We start from the raw sequence: 22,319 nt of genomic DNA, 5'->3' as shown, positions 1-22,319 counted from the left end.
CCACACGTCATCCTCATGCCTATCAATGTATGAGCCACCCATGGAAGCATCAACCATTTCTTTGTAATTGTCCGATAAGCTCTCAAAGAAATATTGAACTAATTGCCATTTGGGCATGTCATGATGTGGACACTTCCTAAACAATTCATTAAAGTGTTCCCATGCCTCATGAAGCGTTTCTCCATCCCCATATGAAAATTCTCAAATTGAGGTTCTCATGGCATTGGTCTTAGAAACCGGATAGTACTTTTTCAAGAACTCTTATTGCATTTCTGCCCAAGAAGTGATTGAAAAAGGCCTAAGATTGTTAAACCAATACTTTGCCTTGTCTTTTAAGGTGAATGGAAAAAGTTTGAGTCTTAAGACCTCTTCCAGCATGTCCGTATATTTTACGGTAGAGCATATTTCTAGAAACTCATCCAAATGCTTATAAGGTTCTTCACTTGGAAGTCCATGATAGTTAGGAAGCATTTGAATGGTTTGTGACTTAATTTCATAGTGATGTGCTCTAAATGGTGGCAATTGAATGTATGTGGGTGCATTGTATTCATTAGGCACATAATGATCTCTTAAAGCAAGTGGAGGATTAGCAATTTGAGGTGCAACATGGGCACCTTGATTTTGATTTCCTTGAATGATGGGAGGTTATGGAGCATACATTGGCCTTGGCATTCCAAATGGAACTTGGCCTTATTGTTATTGTGGTTGGTGAATGAATGGCCTAGGCATGTCTAATGGTGCTTGAATGTTCTCATGATGCACATTTGGATGGAGGATACCTTGTTGGTCTATGTGACCAAGGTCCTCTACGTGCTCTTCATTATGGCCTTCTATTGATGTAATGGATCGGGTAGAATTAGAACTTCCTCTTCCCTTAGGATTTCTAACTACGGATTCAAGATGTAAATCAAGAGGGACAAAAGTTGGTCTTAGTGACCTACGACCATGCATGCACAATGTAAAAACACATAAACACAATGAATGAACAAACACTTCAACTTCACAACAAATTCAATGAAACTTCCTCCACAAACACTTAACCCATACTCCTATGCTTTAACAACAATGATGCAAAGAACAATTAAAAATGCCTCCATGCGGGCTCACGATTTATCTAAGAAATTAAAAACAAGCCTCCATGCGGGCCGATGATTTAACTAAGGGATTGAGTAAAAAAAAGCTCACAAAGGTCCTATAGCACTTCAACTCCAAATTGATAGCTTAGCTTAGCAATTTTTTAAAAAGATTTAGCATTTTTCCAAGCTTGCTTAGCTCCTTTGCTTGGTGGCTCCTTTGCTTTCCTCCTAACTCAATGCTCCTTGTCAAAGATGAACAAACATAATAAGTAACAAAAAGAAAAATAAAAACAAAATAAAGACACGATCAAAAGAGTACTAATTCCTAATTGATTCCACAAATATGACGTTGCCTAATCCCCGGCAACGGTGCCAAAAACTATGGTCGTCGTCCTACCATAAGCTTAAGAGTATGCATTACGGCGAGGGCCAAGTTTTACATTTATAGAAGCCACTACTACCTTCACTAAAAATATAGTTAGGGTGAGTAGGGATGGTCCAAAGGAATTGGAGTCGAATTTGGTTGTGGAATCGCTATTAGGGTTAGTAGGTCGAGTGATCAAACAAATAGTTGGTTGGTTTATTAAACTAAAGAGCAAATTAAACCAAATAATTGAATGCAAATAAGAGTAAGTAAGAGAAAGAGAGATCTTGGGGTTTAGAGGTCATCACCAAATAATGCTTTTCTACACCCTTAACTAGTGACTAATGAGGGAAATGTGTGTTGCAATATTGATGTGTGTGTGTGTTTGGTTGATTCAATTAGCAAGGGTGACCAATTAAGCATACATTGTCTAATCAATATGTGAAAAGCACAATATATCTACCAATTAAGTATATATTGTCTAAATAGCATGTGAAAAGTATAATATATCTAGCAAGTCATTAATCCTTTCATTAAGCTCACAAGCCAAATACACCACAAGGTTAGAGACATATGCTTCTTGCATTCAAAAGTATGGAACATCAAACGACAAGCATGGATTGTCCTCCCATCTAACAACTATGCTACCACTACACTACAATTAAGCTAATGATATGAAATTAAACTAATTAAGCTAAGGGAGAGGCACAATCCATCAAGAAATGAGCATGAACCATCTAGAAAATTACAAGAGCATTCCTTTAAGCACTATGTTTTAACAAACTCTAGATTTATGGCATTAATACACATAGAAATGCATCAATAACACAAGAAATAGAGACAAACACATGAACATCTATTCTAGCATACATAGACATATGGATAGAATGAAATGATCAATTGGAAGCATTAAACCACATAAATCATTAATTAAACAAGATCTATATATATATATAAGTGTCAAAACATGTATTACAACACTAATCCCTCAATAATACACAAAATCAAGATGTAGAAAGCATGCTTGGGGCTAACTCTCACCCCAAGAGGATGTCTAGCCACTCATGATAGTGCTTCTCTAACCCTCAAGGGCTAACTCCATGGTAGAGATTTGCTCCTTGGTTGATGAAGAGTCTCCAATGGTGTCTCTAGCCTCCTCCTCCTCTAAACTTGCTCTCCAAGAGTTCTTACAAGGTATGAGATGATATGATGTGATATGAGGTGCTATGGTGTAAAAAGTAATCCTTATCCTTATATAGGTAGGTTAAATGACACCCAAAATGAGCTAGGGTCATGCACAAAATATTCCCCAATGATTGGATAAAGGACAACTTTTAATGAGCTGGAAATTTAACTTTTTTGCACTGGAGGAAGTTCGATCGATCGAACCTTGGACTTGAATCGATCGAACATGGCTGAGATCTATCGAACTTAGGCTAGATCAATCTTCAATGGCGGCGCTTTTTGGATAAAAACAAATCTGAGATATTTTGAAGATATTTTTGGGAAAAGGACAAAAGTGGTTGGTAGGGTGGTACAACTAGATAAGATCAATCATTTGGATAAGGACAAGGCAGTTCGATCGATCGAAGAATAATGTTGGATCGATCGAACTTTTGAGATCTCTGAAAATGTCATAATGGCTCTGATCCATCTTGAAGTGCTGAGATTGATCATGTTGGATTGATTGAACTTTGATCTGAGATCGATCGAAGATATTGATTTCCACCTTTTTCTTCCTTTTACTTCCACTTGGCTCCTTTCTTTGATTCATCCCAAAATTGCTTCATTTCTGCTCTTATTTGGCTGAGTTAGCTTATTTTCGGGATAAGTGCCTGATATTGGAAATAATACGAAATCAATCTAAAACTGTAAAATAAGATAGATAAAGGTACTAGAATGCCTAAGCTTAAGGGGTTTAAATACGCACTTTTCAGTGCTCATCACCAAGGAAAGATTCAGAATCGATCGCAGCCACGTCAATAATTGGATGGGGTTGCCACGTCACCGATCGTTCAACTCATGGTCGATCGCAGACAAGTGCGATCGTTGACAATTCCACATCAGTGCCAACTCAGCAAATAAGACAACTAGTTGTCAAGATGAGACTGCCACGTCAGCTACAGTCGATCGCAGAATTCGACGATCGATCTCAAAATTCAACGATCGATTGCAACTTTGCTGGCAGAGAGCTGTTTTATTCCCAGTTTCGCCCAAACTTCTCCTACTAAGTGGTTGCGAGATTGAATGATTGGAGGGCTCATTTACTGACTTGTTTTACACTCTAAGGAGCTTGTTTATAAAGCAAAATGAACTATTTTGTTAAGGGTTAGCTAATTTTACATAGAGATCAACTTTAGACATTAAAAATTATCTCTCTAGATTAGGATTTTTGGGAAGAAAATAGGCAAGAACATCAAGATCTCTAGGGTTTCTACCGAGAAGACCAAGAGGAAGAAAATGGAGCCATGTTTGGGGATTGCCCTTGAGGGTTCCAAGATCACATCTACCTCCTCCATGAGTGGTTAAACACCATCTTAGGGATTAGAAGAGCCCTAAGCTTGTTCTCTAAACTCCAGTCTTTGTCTTTTTGGGGAAATTTATTGTTGTAATGAATGCTTTAGCCCTGTGAATATATGGACCTTGATTTTTTCCATGATTTTATATATGGTTGAATTCTTTCAAATAATTCTCTAGATTAGTTACATGTCTATGTGTGATTCATTAAGAATTTAGTGATGGCTATGCATGGATTTCACTAAATGCATTTGTTGATTAATTTGATGGATTATGCTTATGCTTGATGGATTGCACTACACCTTTAGTTTAATTATCTTAAATTCACATCTTAGCTTAATTGTAGTTTAATCACATTTCAATTCCTAGATAAGTAGGCAATCCATGCTTGAATTTGATAGTCCATGGCTTATTATTGCAAATTGTATTATTCTCTAGAATGATGTGTGCTACAATTGTGGATTAACTTGATGGTTTATGCTTGAACTTGATGAATTGCACTACACTTTAATCATGCTTGTAGTTTGGTAGACAATTCATACTTGAATTTGATGGCCATGCTCTTTATTACAATTGGTAGCACACACTTGGGTTTCAACATGATTTTTCCCCCATTTAGACAAAGACTTGTGGTTTAGTGAATGAGTTTAGTGGTGATTCCTATACCCTAAGACTCATCTCCTATCTCTTTTACCCTAATCATTTTAGTTTAATTGCTTTGCATGCTTCTAAGTTCAAATTGCAGTTTAAACAAACCAAACCAACTCTCTTTACAATCTCATTAGTACTAAAGTTCGATTTAATTCCAATACGTGTTCAGTCACTTGGGACGATCCCTTCTTACTTCATACTACATAGTATAAGTGTTAAGTGGCTTTTATAAATTTTAAAAGGTGATGCCCACTTGACATTCTCTAAAGCAAAGTGACACTATTTTGTGCAACAACAAAGAGAGCATCATTAGGGGAAAACATGTAATTTGCTACAAAATAAAAGGACTATGACAATTAAACAACTCTACCTCTTTGAAGCTCAAACCCTAGTTTACACCAAGTAAAAATGTCTACCAAAATGAAGTCCACACCAATAAAGAGAGGAGGACTAGGAGAACAAACTTTTCCCTTAAAGCTTCATCAAAATCCAACATTAGTGAGGAGACTGAAAATTTGAAGTGGCCTGATAGGCTTAAATCTTACATAAATGGAAAGCTCTCAACAAATGGAGAGTTTTTCCCTCACTAGGTCAATATCATTAAAAAAAAAAAAAAAAGGTGGTCAAAATCAAGCTTCTAAGTGGATAACAATAGTGAAATGATGATGGAAAAAGAAGAAGAAGAAGAGAAGCAGGATAGTCGAATGGTTGTCCGAGAATTATGCAGAAAAAGAGTGACCTATGTCCCCCACATGTGAGTTGGTCAAAGGTTGGTCCACCTTTGACCACCAAAATGACTATTTTAGCCCCACTTGCCAATGAATCCCAAAAATGCCCTGCCATGTAAAATTTCACATACACTCTCCTATAAACATCAAATAATATATATTGCATTAAAATATGTCTAGAAAATATTTTTGAGCATGCAAATCGTGTGGGGCCCACACAAAAACTCCTGGCTTGAAAATCCGAGTTTTAAACTCAAAGAAATGTTCTAAATGACTCTCAGAACAAATAAATGTCCTAAATGACTCTTAGAACCCTCGTGGCATGTTAACCGATACATGACACGCAAAACAATGCATAAAAATAAAATAATTCTGAAAAAAAAATAAATATGCTAAAATTTTGAAATATTACTAATTGTCACAAATGATTTCGAAATTATAAAAATTTTACTTAAATAATATCATTTTTTTTTTTTTCTATCTTCTCGTTTATGGTGGGATAGGAAATGAAGGATAAGGAGAGATGGGTTATCCCCCGATCTCTGTCTCCATCATTTCTTTTATCTCAATTTTAATCAACTAAATAGGCTTTCATTATCCTTTCATTTCCTTTTCTCTCCAAATCTACGTCCAAACGTACCTTAATCTCAAGGATGCCAATATAAATTACCCCTGAAATCAATGAAAACAGTCGCAGCTACCTACCCGAACTAGCACCAGTTACCAGTGGCTACAGTCTAACGCTAGAAGAAAATCATTTATTTCTTAATTTAATCTAAATCCATGGCTTCCTCTGGATCATCGTCCTCCTCCACCGGCGTTCAAAACCCCGGAGGAAGAAAGCCAATAGGTTTTCTAGGGCACGCAATGAAGAGAAAAGACAGCTTCATACAGTTCTTCGTGATGACCGGAATATTACTGCTGAGCGTCAGATCGTTGGGGCAGAAGTACCGACTCAACGATCTCCGCGAGGACACATCCGCCCTAAGACAAGAGAAAGAAGGCCTCACCCATCGCATGGACCATATCAAGCGCAGCCTCCGTGACCAAGCAGCTCTCGAACCCACTGGCCTTTTCGCTTCCAGGCTTCGTCTTCTCTTCCCAGACGATGATTGATTCCATTCATCCACTCATCCTTCTAACTTTTACTTGTAAGTCAGTCATCCCTTACGCTGCCCCAATCTAGGGTTTGTTTGTTTTTTTATATGTTTTATTATTTTTTTTTTGAAAAATTTTAGGGTCTGAATCTGTATGGATTGTCTTGTTGGATTTTGATTCAAAGGTGGATTGTTTGTTGTCGTCTTGCAATCTATGAACATCTTTTTTGGAAGGGTGGGTTCGTGATTGATAGCAGTATCCAAACTAATTACTTCGAACTCTGGAATATAAAGCAGTAAAAATGAAAAGAGATAAAAAGAAAAATATATGAATAGTGTAAACTATTATTTCTTAACACTATTGTAGTCTTAATTTCTAATTATTTGTAAGAATTGAAGGGAGGCTCAATAATCTGCAATTTGGGGCATAATCTTTATCAGTGATTTGATAGTTGATTTGGGTCACAGGTTATAAAGATTTGGGGCTGTTGGTTCTTTTACATTTAAACTGGAGATCTTTTATTTGTTGTTAGTGTAGTGGTAATGCAGTTTCAAATACTAGGAAAAATCACTCTGTGCAATATAGTGTTCTGTTAAATGTCAGGTCTGTCTTTAATCTCCATTTCAAGCACCTTGCATAAGCGAAATGCCAGTTCAACAATGCCTTGTAACCAACTATTTGCGCACTTCAGCATTAAGCTTGTTTCCTCTTTCTAGTTTATCTCATACCACACCTTTAGCTGTTACCAATACTGGCCGTGTTAATTTTTGTCTTTCCCGACCTTATCATTAATTTCATATAAAATACGTCCAGATTCCTCACTAGTGCAATTATTGGTTTTTGTTGCACACGGCTAAACAATCTTAGTTAATTTTCTCTTGTTAAAAAAAATATAAATAAAAAAATAAATAAAAAAAATTGGTTTGCTACTTCAAGTGTTCCACATATGTAATTTTCTCTAATTTTATCCTTTCTTGTTTTACCATGCATCCACCTCAACATTCATCTAATCAAACTCATTTTATGGAAGTTTTGTTTCTTAATCACCCAATATCTATCTGAAAATGTCTAAATGTCTTAGTTTTTATAAGTGTGTGTTGATCACACAATTAATTGAAGTATCCGTCCATTCAACCGAAATTCGTTAAGTAGCATTATCTCCAATCTCTCCTACTTTAGTAATAATCCGCCTTAGATATTGATGTTGCTTGCTTTCTTATATCTCTTATTCTTCAAGTCTTTATTACATCTCTACTTCTATCTCTAGTTTTGTTAAACTTGCATTCCATTTATTTTGAACGTTTTTGTAGTAATAGAATTCATGTGTAATTAGGACAAACCTTAGGGGTTTCAACATAAATTACCCTATTAATTATACTTATGGGATATGTACATGCATAGGGTCTTATCAATTTCTGTCTCATGTAAGTGACGGAAAAGATGAAGAATTGGGTAGTTATATAGTACTTTGGGCTTATCTTGAAATCCTCAAGAACTATCCTTGCTAAATGCTTATATTTTTCCCACATTGTTAAGGATTTTCCAGAAAAATATGTTCAAGCGTTTGAATAAGGCTATAAAGATTGGATTCCCTGTTCCTTCCTTGGTTTGATAATACTTGTTTTCTTAAATCCTGATTTTACTATCGCTTTTTGTTATCTAATCAAAGAAATTTTCTTTTTTCCAAATATGTTTTCACGATTGTTCATAGGATTGTTTGTCACCATGCTGGGTTGATTAAAGGGTACTACTAGAAAGTAGAAACTGATAGATTTGGTTCGTTAATTTTTACTGGACAAGATCCAATTTTAAATTTTTTTAGAGACATTCCAGTAATTAGGCTCAAGGATTTCGGATTTGATACACAATTTTTCTTGAAGATGTAGTCTATTTCTTCTTGTTTTAAGAAGTTATTTACAATCAAGAATTCTTCATCTAAATAAGAACAATGGGTTGCTCTCTATATTTAATTCTCTTTGATTTATTGTTACTAAACCATGATTCGTCTCGTATTCCATTCTAACCAATGGTCAATTTGCTATCCTTGATATATTTGGGTCCTTTGTAAAAAAAAAAAAAAAGTATAGGTCCATTGTTTTGGAGCAATATATATATGGTCGTACTAAATGATACAATGTATCTATTAAGGCATCTATCTTTTTAGGACTATATCCTTCATATTTAAAATCTAATTCTATATTTGAATTTTTTGGACTGCCTTCAATTCTTTTACCAATAAATATTTTTTTGAGGATTTTGTTGATTTTTAATTTTTTTGTAGCCTTATCTTTTGGCTTTTTAAATGTAGCTTATAATTTCATCTCTTTCGTTATCAGTATCTTCTTTTGATATCCTTCTGCTTCTAACATGTTCTTTACTGGTATTAGGATCTTCTTAACCCAAGGAATAATTTGGCTTGTTTTTAAACCATATTGGTCCATTACATTAAGGCATTCCATGATTATTTATTATTTATTTTTGTAATAAGTAAGGCATTACAAAAGTTCAACGACAAATATCCATTATGCAACACAAAATCGTAGTGTCTATTCCAAATTTGAATAGTGGACAGAGGCTTGCATGTATTATCCCTATATGAACATAATAATTGTGTTGTTTTTTTTTTAATATTTTCCTAACATTATTTGAATAAAGCAGAGGAATTTGAACAAAAGTTTCTTTGGTTCATTCCACTTGATGGCTTCCTTCTATATTTTTATATGATTTTAATTTGTAATTTAGATATTGATCATTTCTATATTTCACATGTAACCATTCTGTTATGGATTGTGCTTCATTAATTTTGAATAATTCCCCCTTTTCTGATGATTTTGGTAATTGTTAATCTTATCACGAAGATAATTCTGGTCGGAGCTTTTCTAAGTTTCTTTTTACATCCATAGCTTACTGTTACCCCTTCAGCTTTAGTGCAGCAGTTATAATTCATATGAGCTTTCCTCGTATCTTTTATACATTTTATTTCAATGTACTAATGTAGTACTTTTTCAGAACTTTTTTGATTGTTGTTGTTTGACCTTCTAAAGAGTCGCATACTAGTTCACTGTTAATAAATCCGTGAAACTCATCTCGGAACAGATTATCCCATGGTTTTGTTCATTTTTCTACAAATTACTTTTGCCAGTGGAAACTCTCTTACTATCATGTAAAACCATCTTTCATACTTTGAAAGCATCATTTTAAAATTGAATAACAGTTAAAAAATGAACTGAACAAAAATCAAAATTAAAACTTGATTTATAACCTATATAAATGAAACCCTAGCCTAACGTAATTGCAGATTCTATTGCTTTGTGCAGCACACGCATATATGATCAACTGGGTTCTCTTTGATGAACCTTTTTTTTTTTTTTCTTCTTCTTCTTCTTTTGATAAATAAATAAATGCTATATTCTCTATATATATTACCGAAGGTAGTGATGATGAGGGGGAAGTTGCATGGGTACCCAAGTAGGAGTAGGCCTATGCCATATTTAAGGGTGAGGGTGAAGATGAGGTGACGCAGGCTGTTGTGTGAGTATAGTGGTGGTGAAGGTAGGAGTCTAGGAAACTTTGAGGCTAGGGTTTCATATATAAGGGTTTCATATATAACCTATATAAATGAAACCCTAGCCTAACGTAATTGCAGATTGTCTTGCTTTGTGCAGCGCACACATATATGATCAACTGGGTTGTTTGATCAGCTTTATTTATTTATTTTTTTTGATAAATAAATAAATGCTATATTCTCTATATATATTAACAAATGTAGTGATGATGAGGGGGGAGTTGCATAGGAACCTGAGTAGGAGTAGGTCTATGCCATATTTAAGGGTGAGGGTGAAGATGAGGTGACGCAGGCTGTTGTGCGAGTATAGTGGTGGTGAAGGTAGGAGTCTAGGAAACTTTGAGGGAGTAGGTCTATGCCATATTTAGCCCAAGTCTCGAGAAGTTTCTAAGCTTGTCTAAAGACAATCCATCCCCTCTTGAACGGGTAACACAGACCAATGTGAAACTCTCCACTCGAGTTTTCAGCTTGCTGCCTTATCAACAGATTTCCTACTTGCATGATCCACATCTCTGTCTGCATATTGGTGTCAATGATTAGTGATGTCCAAACTTTGTATTCGTTGTGTAGAAACATTTTGGTGTTGCACAAGGATTATTATGATCAACACTTTGAATAGTAACTCACCATCTAATGCAAGATAGTCGATGAGGGAAAGAAAAATATGCTTTCTAAAAAAGGATGAGTGTATGCTATCTCTCTCTAAAAGGTGTTGATAAAGCAAAAAAGAAAAATACGAAGTTCTAGAAACAATTTTTTCATTAAAATTTGCATCGATCAAGCTTTTGATCGAGAGCAACTATTATCACTTTAATCAATCGACACTTCGATTGAAGCTCTCTAGTGTGGCTTTTTTTGATCGAGTAATCGATTGAAACTTACTGAACTTCTATAAAATTTCTGTGTCCTTGTTCCTTTATGCTATGCTCGGTAGAAAGGAAAGAAGAGGGGTAGAAGGAAAATAGGAAGGAAGGAACAAATTTCCTTCATTCGGTAGGGATGGTATAAGGAAAGAAATGATAATAGGAAAAATGAATCATCTTTCCTCCTTCACAAATTTTTATCCGCCCAAATATGGGCGGAAGATAAGAGAGAAGACAAGTGAGTCTGTTATAGAAGTTTTAAATTACTACATCACCTTTCATAAATATTTAATAAATCCCATAAATAAAGTAGTGATGGGTTTAATGGTAAAAATAACTTAAAATTTTATCATTCCTTTTATCCTACAGATCAAATTAAATTGTCAGTTTTTTCCATTCTCTTCTATCCAACCGAACAAAAATATGGAAACAGTTAATCTCTTCCCTAGGAATGTCTCAGTGATCCCTTCTTCTCTCCCTTTCATTCAATTTTTTTTCTTCCTACCGAAAGGAACATTAAGAAAGTGGATGGAAGAGGTACTCCTAGGAAAGGGAAGATATAATTTTCCCTTTTTGTTTGGTTGAGTGAAAGGGAAGGGGAGGAGTTGAGCCCTTCATTTGTTTGGTAGGAGAGACACGAAAGTAATTACCATTAGCATATTTTACCAATTTGTCCATATTTTCATATTAAGTAACATTGTTACTGTTATAATTTTAGATTTGGGTTTAACAAAGTAATTTGGTAAATAATTGAACGGTAGAAATATTATTTCATATTTATGCAACCGTTATTTTGTCTTTCCTTCCTCACTTTTGCCCATTTTCGGAGGGATGAGAAGAAAGGTGAGCCTGGAAGGATGCTCTCTCTCTCTCCACCCTCTCTGAATTTCTTTATTCCGTTATTCCTTAGGACGTTACCTCGTTTTCTTGAATTCTCTGTGTTGCATGACTTGTTTGATCATGAGGCGGGTTGGTTACTGCATCGTCTATTGGGTTAGTTTGCTCACCCTATCATTTTGCAGGTAAGGAGTACGTCACGGGCGGTGCGTAGCTAGTATAAGGAAATGAAGCATGATTAATTTTGATGTAGCTTGAGTAATCATTGTATTCATTTGAACCTTTCAATGTAATCGATTATAAGTTGAGCTTGTAACTTTTGATGTTATGAAAAGGTGTATGAGGACCTAAAGTCATGATCTTATGTTTAGGTAAATCCAACTAAAGAGCTTGATGTAAATAACAAGTGAGCATGCCTTTTAGTTGTTATTAAGCTATTCTTAACCCTTGAAAGTATTCACTTGGTTCCTTTTTGGTTCTATGTACGAAAGCATGAAGGTCGGGACTTGTATGCCACAGTATACTTGTATGTGATATATTTCTTTTGAAGAAATTCATGACCTATATAGGAAGTATCCAAGTTGATCCTATGTGTTTAAGGTACAAGAATACGTGATTGGGAACTTAATTGCTCTTCTGAGAAGCTTGATGCATGTGGTCATATGCTATGTTCTCATGTTGTTCTTGGTCCATTTATAGCCATATGAGGTGTTTTAAATTAGGTTCCATGGTGCCGGTTGAAACAGACGTGTTTCCGAGAAAAATCCTAGTGTCCAAGGTGGACTGACCAGCTTGGACCGGTCACAACCCGATGGGTGCATATTTGGGTCTTTTCGGGTGGTTTTCGAAGCGCAATCTTAGGGAATTGTTTGGCCATGGTTCACAAGCCTTTGTGAGGGTGTTTTGGGGCTTGGAGGAGATTGTTTTAAGCTAGGGATGGTGATCAATCTCAGTCCCTTTTTATTTCATTCTTTTACCCCATTTCTTTTCAAGGTCAAAACAAGACCTTGTTCAGCGTCATTTAAACGTTTCTTCCCTTTTTGTTTGGGGATGTGTTTTCTAAGGTTGAATGTGTGAGTTGATCGGTGTAGCATTGTCAAGGTGACGCTCGGGACTATGGTGATCACTGAGGATTCTCGTTTAATCCTTAATTCCGCTTGCTTGTTAGGAACGTCGGTCGGATGTTTTGGAATCGGTTTCATTTTCCCTTTCTTTCCTTTCCTTTATGTTTCTTTTCCTTCTTCTTCATCGCACTCCGGGGTCTTGGGAAATCCAGGACGTGACACAACCTCTACAGCAGACCTTCTAACCCTTAAATGAAGTCTAGCATTCCTCTCACTCCAAAGGGCACAAATAGCAGCAGTAAAAACCATTCTACTCAATTTTGTTCTGTAACTCAACAAACTCAGATAAAGATGAACAATTGAAGTAGTGGCCTTGGATGGAGTTGAATAGAAAGTATGGTTCATGTAGTCAACCCAAGTAAAATTTTGTTGTTTTCTACACTCACCCTCATAATTTTACAAATTCGAGACTTTCACAACTTATAATACTTAGAATTTATTGAAATTGACATGAATCAATTCAAGGAAGCTAAAATTGACTTTGGACCATTGAGAAATCCTAAATCATGAACTACTGCATTGGATTTCGATTCGTCAAGTCTCATTCAAAAAGCTGATGTGGCACTCTTTATTGATGTAATTTTACAAATTCAAGACTTTCACAACTTATAATAGTTAGAATTTATTGAAATTGACGTGAATCGATTCAAGGAAGCTAAAACTAAATTTGGACAATTGGGAAATCCTAAATCATGAACTATTGCATTGGTTTTCGATTCGTCAAGTCGCATTCAAAAAGCAGATGTGGCACTCTTTATTGATGGATTTTGTGATTCTATATAACTATACTAAGAACCAAAAGGAAAAAAAAATAAATAAATAAATAAATTTACACTGACCTCCCTTAGCATAGTTATGTAGAATCACTATAGTTATATATACTAATTTACTCTTACTTTTAAATAATTTTTTATTGTCTACACACATATTACAAATGGCAAAAATGACATTTTAATCATTAAGAACGGGAGGCCTATGTAATTTTATCCCCAAAAAAAAAAAAAAAAATTCATCTTTTTCGTTTTCTTTTTCAAGCAAGAAATTTCGATAATGTAATTGCTTTTGGAGAGACGAGAACCCTACTACTAGGCCACAATTCGATTGAGACTTGCAACCTTGTTTTCAACTTGTGAAAGTCCTTCCGAGTTAGGAGAGCCTATGTGTGGGCTATTATAGATAACTCTTTCTCTAACTATGGCCCACTAGTTCTTGACCTAGAAACAAACTAAGACCTGTCCATCAAATTTATACTTCCATATTTTTCTTCTTTAATAATTTGAATAAAAGTCCATAATTGTAAATATATTCACCAAAATATTTACAAAGAAACACTAGAGAATAATTACAAAGAAATGCAATAGAATTACAAGTGAGTGCCATTGTAGGACTTCTTTGCTAATAGGTCCTTCCACTTTTCGTTTTTTACGATAATAAATACATTTTATTGTCACCCTTCTAACCTTAGTATTTAATTCTTAATGATAATTGGACTCATGTAAGGTCTCTAAACGTTTCAATAATATATATATTCAACTAATTTTGATGAACATTTCATCAAATTACACCACTAGAATTTAATAAGCCCAATCCATATTGAAGTTTTATATGAACCTTATCTATATAATATAAGTTGCAACGCATTTAGTTCTTGTTTACGACACTCTTATTTTAGAATTGCAATACTTTTAGCTTGAGTTTGAACGACCTTAATTTGAAGTTGCAATATTTTTAGTTCAAGTTCGTACAATCAACACCTTTAGCTCGAGTTTGTGACACTCTTAAATTCGAAATAATACAATTGTTAACCAAAGTTACTGCCTCTAAACAATGTTCGGTAAAAAAAAAAGAGTGAAGTGTTGGAAACGCTGACCAAGTAAGACAAGGAATTAAGAAAGAAAGTAATTAGCCAACTGAATTGGGATCCTCTGTTGTACTACATTCGACAAATCTCAACTCACACGCATGTGAATCTTCACACATATAAAAGTGTATACTGAAGCAGTGGCGAAAATACTGACCAAAATAGCAAAAGAACGAAGAAAGAAACTAACTAGGTAATTGAACTGTGATTTTCTATTGTACTGCATCCAACGAATCTCAACTCACACGTACATAAATATACACGTACAAGGATGAATTTGGCATCCAACAGATGTCAACTCACCAATGTGTAAATCTTTGCACATACAAAAGTGAGAAATGATATCATAAATTTCTAGTTTAGATTTCACAACTTTCTCTCATAAAAATTTCAAAAGAGAGAATAATTTGTCTGCCTTGTTGCGTATATGGGGTTTAGGTGACATTCCCACTAATTGCGGTGGATGGGGTCATGTGTGGTTGTGTTCCCACCAAAACATAGGTCTGAACCGCAAAGCAGACACGGATGTCATTCAATTCGAAATTATTACTTCAATTTTAATAATTACGTATTATTAAATTAAAATTTGAAGAAGATTCAGAACAAAATTATTTGAATTGGAAAGTAGTGGAGTGGTAGATCAATCATGTGGAAATCGTCTGCACTGATGGCACATGCAAACGGGTATGCGGGTCGCTCACTTCTTCCACACTTTTACAAATTCAAGGTATGCATTGCGGCTCATAAAGTGACAGCTGCCAAATAAGTGGCCCACTTTGGTTGGAGGATAAAGATGAGGAAGAAAAAGAATGAAAACAAATTAAGGTAACAGGGGAAATGAAATAAGTGTGTTTGATATAATTTTTTTAAAAGAAAAGAAAGAAAAGCGAAGGGTTTGGCATGATACAAATTAGGTATAAAATTTTAGTTTTGCAATTCTCCCAAAAAAGAAGGAAAGATTAACATTTTTAATAAATTTTGTTAATATCGAATTTGCCCTTACTTTTATAACAGATCGGAGTAAAATTTATAAAAAATGATATGATAGTAAATTTTTTAAAATAGTTTCCTTATTTTTCTTTTCCCCAACATGATTATTATCATTTTCCTTTCTTTTTCTTTACTAATAAACCAAATACAACGAGTGGTTAACAATGTCATCTCATTTCCCTTGAATTATTGATTTGTTACAATTAAGGACAAACTCAATACAAAAGACTATTTTACCCTTTCTCATTAAATTTATTATTTTAATTATATTTTCTCTAATCTAAATATTAATTATACTATTTACCTTAATTTTATTATTAGTATCAACTTATCATAAAAAAATTATTGTAACTACAATGTTCTAAAAGGATTAAATTATTATTAAAACTTTATTATTTATAATAAAACATTTTGTACTCAGTTTAAACTCTTTTACCGTATAAAAATACATTTTTCATACAATATATTGATGAAAAATTAATATTTTACTTAAATAAAAATACCTTCTTTTTCATGTAATATATTCATGAAAAATAAAAAATTAATTAAATTATTTAAAATTTTCTCCTTAAGATTTTTATTTAAACAATTAGTTTAAAAAATTAAAGGTAAATTTAATGGAGAATATGTCATCAAAATAGTATGAATTTTTTTTCATAATTTATTTCAATAAGAAAAATAGATTAAGTATAATTCAATAAGAAATGGTATTGTGATTATTTAATAAAATATAGTTTAGGTATTGGGACATTTTGTAATAAAATGTGATAGTTCATGGGGTATTATGCATAAAATATACTTAAAGGTGGTTATTTGCAAATTCAAACTCAGTTCAGATTTTTTATTTTTTATACACTTTACCCTTTTTTTCAACAAAGATAACTCTTTCTTTTTTATTTATTTTTTGTATATTATAGTTTTTATTTTTTTATTTTGTCAACAGAAATAATTTATTCAATAGAGATAAGGTTTTTTTTTTTTTTTTTTCGGTTGGGGTCAAAGAGATCCAAGATATTATAGATGGGAGAGAGGGGAGACTATTCATAATTAGAATGGTAGTTGTGAAATTTGAAAATAAATAATTATTCACTTTGTGAAGTAAAGATTATAAGTGAAGTGCGATTATACCCGCCTACTAAAAATAGTAATTAATTAGATAAAAATTAAAAGTACAAATTGAAAGTCAAAGAAAATAAAGCGAACCCGAATAAAGAGAAAGAGAGAGGAAAAAGATTGCAACCAAACTTTTTAAATGAAAATTTTTGGGGAGAAAAAATCATGAAAATTATGGGTTTGTTTGGTAATCATTTTTACTTTGTGTTTTTTGTTTTTTTGTTTAAGACATTGTATTATAGCGAAGCAAAAACACAAAACGCGATTGATAAAGTTTATTGTGATTTGAAAAGTGTCAAAAAGAGTCAAAATCAGAAGTGCCAATTACTTTCGCACTGTAGTGAAAAACAACTCCAAAAAAAATAAAAATAAAAATAAAAAATAAATAATAAATAAAATTACATTTTTAAGTAACCATTTTATTTTTCAAACTTATAACATTTTTTTACCTAACATATTTACATGTTTTTTATTTCAAAAATCTTACAATAAATATACGTTACCAAATATACTTCCGAGTAGTATAGAACACACTCTAAAGCAAATACATTACTTCTACTTCGGATCAAAGCAAAAGTATAAAGCAACTATGGTTCCCAAACAATCCCTATGGGCCCATTTGGCAACCACTTTTGCTTTGATCCAAAGGAAAAGTAATGTTTCCACTTTGGAGTGTGTTAACACTATTTCGAAACTTGTTTGGTAACGTAAATTTGTTGCAAAATTTTTGAAAGCAAAAACATGTAAGCGTATTGTTAAAAAGTGTTGTAAGTTTGAAAAATTGAATTACTAATTAAAAATGTCATTTTAGAAAGAAAAAAATTAAAATTAAAATTAAAAAGTGTTTCGCTACCGCGCGAAAGCAAAAAAAAAAATATCATTTTTATGCTTTTGATTTTGACTCCAATTTTAGAATCATTTTTGATACTATTTAAGTGACAACAAACATAATCAAACATATTTTGTACTTTTAGGGTAAAGTACAACCACACTCCATGAGATTTGGCAAAAGGATACTCAGATGAAACTTACCTGTTTTTTTGGATAAAGACAGCACTGAAGGTTTAAAAATGGACAAAGATACCCCTTTACATAAGAAATCGACCAAATTACCATTTAACCGTTTAGGAGACTTTTTTAACTTCACAATTTTATAAATTGGACCAATCTACCCTTATGAATAATTTATGCATTAAAAAAAAAAAAAGTGACAAAAAAAAAACCTTATATTGTTCATTTTTTTTTTTTTTTTTTACTTTATAAATGTCCCAACTACTTAAAAATGCAGATGTCTAAAATGATTTTTTGATTCAATACATATATTTCAAATAAATTATATTTTGTTATTACTTTTTTCTTTTTCTTTTTTGTTTTTAAATTAAGATGCTTAATTATTTCATCTAAAAAAAATTAAACCAATCCCTCTTTCTTAAAAATAAAAAATATGATACCAGTATAACTTTATGTATCTTAAATTAATACTATGCATTTTCTAACATAAAAGGAAAAAAAATAATAATAAAAAAGGGAAAAATAATAATAAAACAAAGGGGAAAATAATAATAAAACAAAGGGGAAAAAAATAAAAATAAAGGCATGCATAAAGTTATACTAGTACCTATTTTTTTTTATGTTGGGAAATGTATAATATTTGATATATAATTTAAGATACATAAAGTTATACTGGTACCATATTTTTTATTTTTAAGAAAAAAAAGATTGGTTTAATTTTTTTAAATGAAAGAATTAAGCATCTTAATTTAAAAATAAAAAAAGAAGTAATGACAAAATATAATTTATTTAAAATATATGTATTGAATCAAAAAATCATTTTAGACGTCTACATTTTTAAGAAGTTGGGACATTATAAAGTAAATAACAAAAAAAAGAAGAAAAAAGAAAAAGATGAACAATATAAAGTTTTTTTTTTTTTTTTATGCATAAATTATTCATGAGAGTAGATTGGTTCAATTTATTAAATTGTAAAGTTAAAAAAATTTCATAAACTGTCAAAGGGTAATTTGGTCAAATTTTCATGTAAAGGTGTGTCTTTGTCCATTTTTGAACTTTTAGGGGGTGTCTTTGTCTAAAAAATAGGTAAATTTTTCCTAAGTGTCCTTTTGCCAAACCTCAAAAAGTGTAACAGTACATTACCCGTACTTTTATTTCGCTGCACTGCTACAACAGTACACTAACGAAAATAAAAAAATTAGCCGAGCATGCCATAATCCCGACTATGTTATTATTTTTCTTGAAACTTCGCGAGTCATTCACTCGCTTGGAATAGTCCTTAATTTATATAAACAAATTTTATTTTATTTTATTTTATTTTATTATTATTATTTTTTTCACCCACTAGTGCGTGCAAAGAATATGATCCAGCGCTTAGTTTGATGGCTTTAAATGAGCTGAAGCTCAAGGTTGGTGCTTAATTGGAGGAATTTAAAGAGAACACGTTGCTGTCACTCATGTGCTGCAATTCAAAACCAACTCATACTTGTGCGTCAAGACTTTACTTATAGCTAATAATAATCACTGTAGAGAAAGTCAACTATTGGCAATAAGTAATGCTAGAACTTGCAAGTTGCAATGTATGCGGAGTGATTCAGAATCAACTGGAATTTCCTGTGGACTTCTTTCATAACCAATGGGATGATTGCATTGACAATTAACTGTTTTATAATTGATTTATTTGTGCTTAAGTTAAATAATTAATTAAAATAAAAAATTAGATTTAAAGACATTTTTACCCACTATAAACTTAATCCATTATGCTAACATTGTTAACTAATTATCAAAAGGCTTTTGGCCTAATGGTATAGCATTCCCATCTTCAAAGAGGAGGAAAGGAGAGGGGTTCAAACCCGAGCATGGACAAAAAAGTGTGTGTGTGTGTTTGCTTTATCATCCAAAAAAAAAAAAAATCATTGCTAATTAGTTTATTTAGTTTTGTTTTACTTTTTTTTATTAGCTTTCATAGTAATTGACTTTATCTTTTACTTTCTTTTGTCTTTATATATATTTTTAAAAAATAATAATAATAAATTAATTAATTAAATGTGCAATGAGGTTGTGTATAGGTTAAATGTAATAATAAAATTTAGCAAACATAATATGTGAAATAATGAGTTAACATCATGACTTAGAGAATAGTTTTGAAAAAAATAAATAAATAACACAAATGTTAAAGGAAATTGGTGTGAACATAAATCAAATAGAAAATAAGAAGTATTCCGAGAGATGGAATAAATCATATTACATATTCATCAACTCTCTCTTTATATATAATCTTGAGTTCAGCTTATAATAATAAATGTCATGCCTGATGCAAAGTGAAGAAAATGCAACTAGCTATAGAATATTGGAATATGTAGGATTGAATGAATTAGTTTTAGTTAACGAATTGAGTTAAGAAAAGGAGAAGGAAAATAGAATGAAAGAGAAAAAGAAAATGTTTTTCAAAGGAATGCAAAAACCTTTTTATATGAATATGGGTTATAACAATCATATTAGAGGGTACTTTCAAAATTAATAAAAAATTATCAATCATGTGTATTACAATATGAACCAAAAATGATTGGAAGTGAAATATATAAGTTGTTCACTTCTAAAATTATAAATCAAGATTGAGTAAAGAAAGTTAAATCGATAATGTTACCATAAAAATAGTCCATTACACTATTCAAATGATACACTTATTTTGCAAAGAACAAAAATACAAAAAGTAGACACTTGTATTGAGATCAAAGGAGTAATACATGAAACATAAGTAAAATTATGTCTCGTATGCCCCGTAGGAACACAGATATGGCGTAGTGTCAAAGGCTCTAAGCACAATATGGTAGTATGTAATACAGGATGTGTGTGTGTGTGTGTGTGTGTGTGGAGGAAGTTCTTTCACTCATGTGCTTTTGTCTGACTTGTATAGTAGTATAATTTTGGGTACACAACAAAAACCATTCATGTGCCCTCTGAAGAAGAGTTCCAGTAATTGAAGGAATTAAAAGGGATGTAGTGATACGATGGAATTATTTTATATTATTTTAACAATCCTAACAGGGTTATTTTCATTGGTTGTTATTCAACTGTTAATTCTTTAATGGTTTTAAATTAGAAATAAAACAATTCAGTCAATGTCAAACCATATACAGGCATATATATATATATATATATATATATATATATATGAGGTGTTTTCTCAGGAAACAAACACTAAATTGGAAAATTGAATGGGAAAGTGGAAAGGACGTGGTGGGTGGGTCCAGGGAGGTGTTAACTTGGCACATGCACTCTCCTTGCAGTGCGTCCAGACAAAATCACCCCCACCAGCCAACCCTAAAATCACAAGCATGTGGGACTCCGCCCCTTCAATTTTGGTACGCGTGGACCCCGCCACCGACACCAACACTTATTTTTTTCCCTCTTCATTCTCAGTTATATTTCACCAACTAGTCAAAAAAATTTATCATCAAACCCTACTTCTCTCTTTAAAAGTATAAATAAATCATATGAACTTTTTTTATTTATATTTTTTAGGACTAATAAGTTCTATTATTGATTTAAAAAAAAATTAAAATCAAAATTATTAAGAATTTATTTGGTACGCGTTTTGTTTTAACGCATAACAAAATAATAAGTGTTTTGTTGTAAAATATTTTAAATAGTAATAAATAATATGTTTAATTATTTATTTATTGCAAGATTTTTAAAAGTAAAAGTATGAAAATATGTTTGGTTAAAAAAATGTTGCATGTTTAAAAATTATAATGGTTAGTTTAAAAACAACAAATTGATTTTTTCGAGTTTTGGCCATTATTCACTAAATTTTTGACACTATGCAAAATAAAATATATTTTTTTTCAAATGCGTTTTTTCAAAACTTGTACCAAATAGGCCATAAATCTCTCATTATTAAATTAGCTATAAAATTTAGAAAAATGATTATTGCCCCCGATTTGTTGTAGTGGATTGTCAATAAATAAGGAAGTGAGACCATTTACTTACTTGTATTATGCATAGATAATCAATAGAAAACTTTCAGTTATGTAATTCACTACAATAAGTTGGTGCAAGTATACACTAATATAAAATTTAACTAAGAAGAAAAGAGAGCATTTTAATTTTTTAAAATAAAATAAATAATTTTTTGTGTAATAAATTCATCTTGAATTGTACATAAGATTTTTTAATTAAATTTAGATTAAATTAATTATTATTTAATTCATAATGCAATATTTATTTATTAATTAAAAATGAAGGGAATATATATAAAAAATTAAAATCTATATCAATTTTTTCAGTTTATAATTATAAAATTTTGCTTTCACGTAATAATAGTAGATTTAAAAATTTCTCCCCTCCCACAAAAAGTGCTCTTTTTCGGAATATAAATGTCGTTTTAAATGTTTTTTTAAATTATTATTGTGGTGATATGTATTGAATTTTTAAATATACCCGTCGAGTTCATTGTTTTAATAACTTCAAAGTAAAAGAATAAATTAGAAATATTAAAAAAAAAAATAATACATTAAA

General features: G+C 32.0%; 1 protein-coding gene and 1 pseudogene across 1 annotated transcript; both read left to right on the top strand.

Moving 5' to 3' along the window:
• The first annotated feature begins 115 nt into the window (after positions 1-115).
• LOC132280463 (small nucleolar RNA R71) lies at positions 116-214 on the top strand (annotated as a pseudogene).
• Positions 215-5,857: 5,643 nt separating this feature from the next.
• LOC132278722 (uncharacterized) lies at positions 5,858-12,136 on the top strand. Its single transcript, XM_059780586.1, has 2 exons — positions 5,858-6,487; positions 11,885-12,136. Exon 1 carries the CDS (start codon positions 6,120-6,122, stop codon positions 6,450-6,452), a length of 333 nt encoding a protein of 110 aa, XP_059636569.1. The 5' UTR covers positions 5,858-6,119; the 3' UTR covers positions 6,453-6,487; positions 11,885-12,136.
• Positions 12,137-22,319: the final 10,183 nt, after the last annotated feature.

The sequence above is a fragment of the Cornus florida genome, unplaced genomic scaffold (assembly GCF_030987335.1).
Source record: "Cornus florida cultivar Cherokee Brave unplaced genomic scaffold, ASM3098733v1 CherokeeBrave_3.0.0_Hap2_Chr10, whole genome shotgun sequence".
Taxonomy (NCBI): domain Eukaryota; kingdom Viridiplantae; phylum Streptophyta; class Magnoliopsida; order Cornales; family Cornaceae; genus Cornus; species Cornus florida.
The sequence above is the reverse complement of the archived record's forward strand: the minus strand, read 5'-3'. Positions and strand labels throughout refer to the sequence as shown.

Excerpts from the sequence above, each read along its gene's own strand:
- LOC132278722 (XM_059780586.1), top strand. The coding sequence starts at position 6,120 with ATGGCTTCCTCTGGATCATCGTCCTCCTCCACCGGCGTTCAAAACCCC.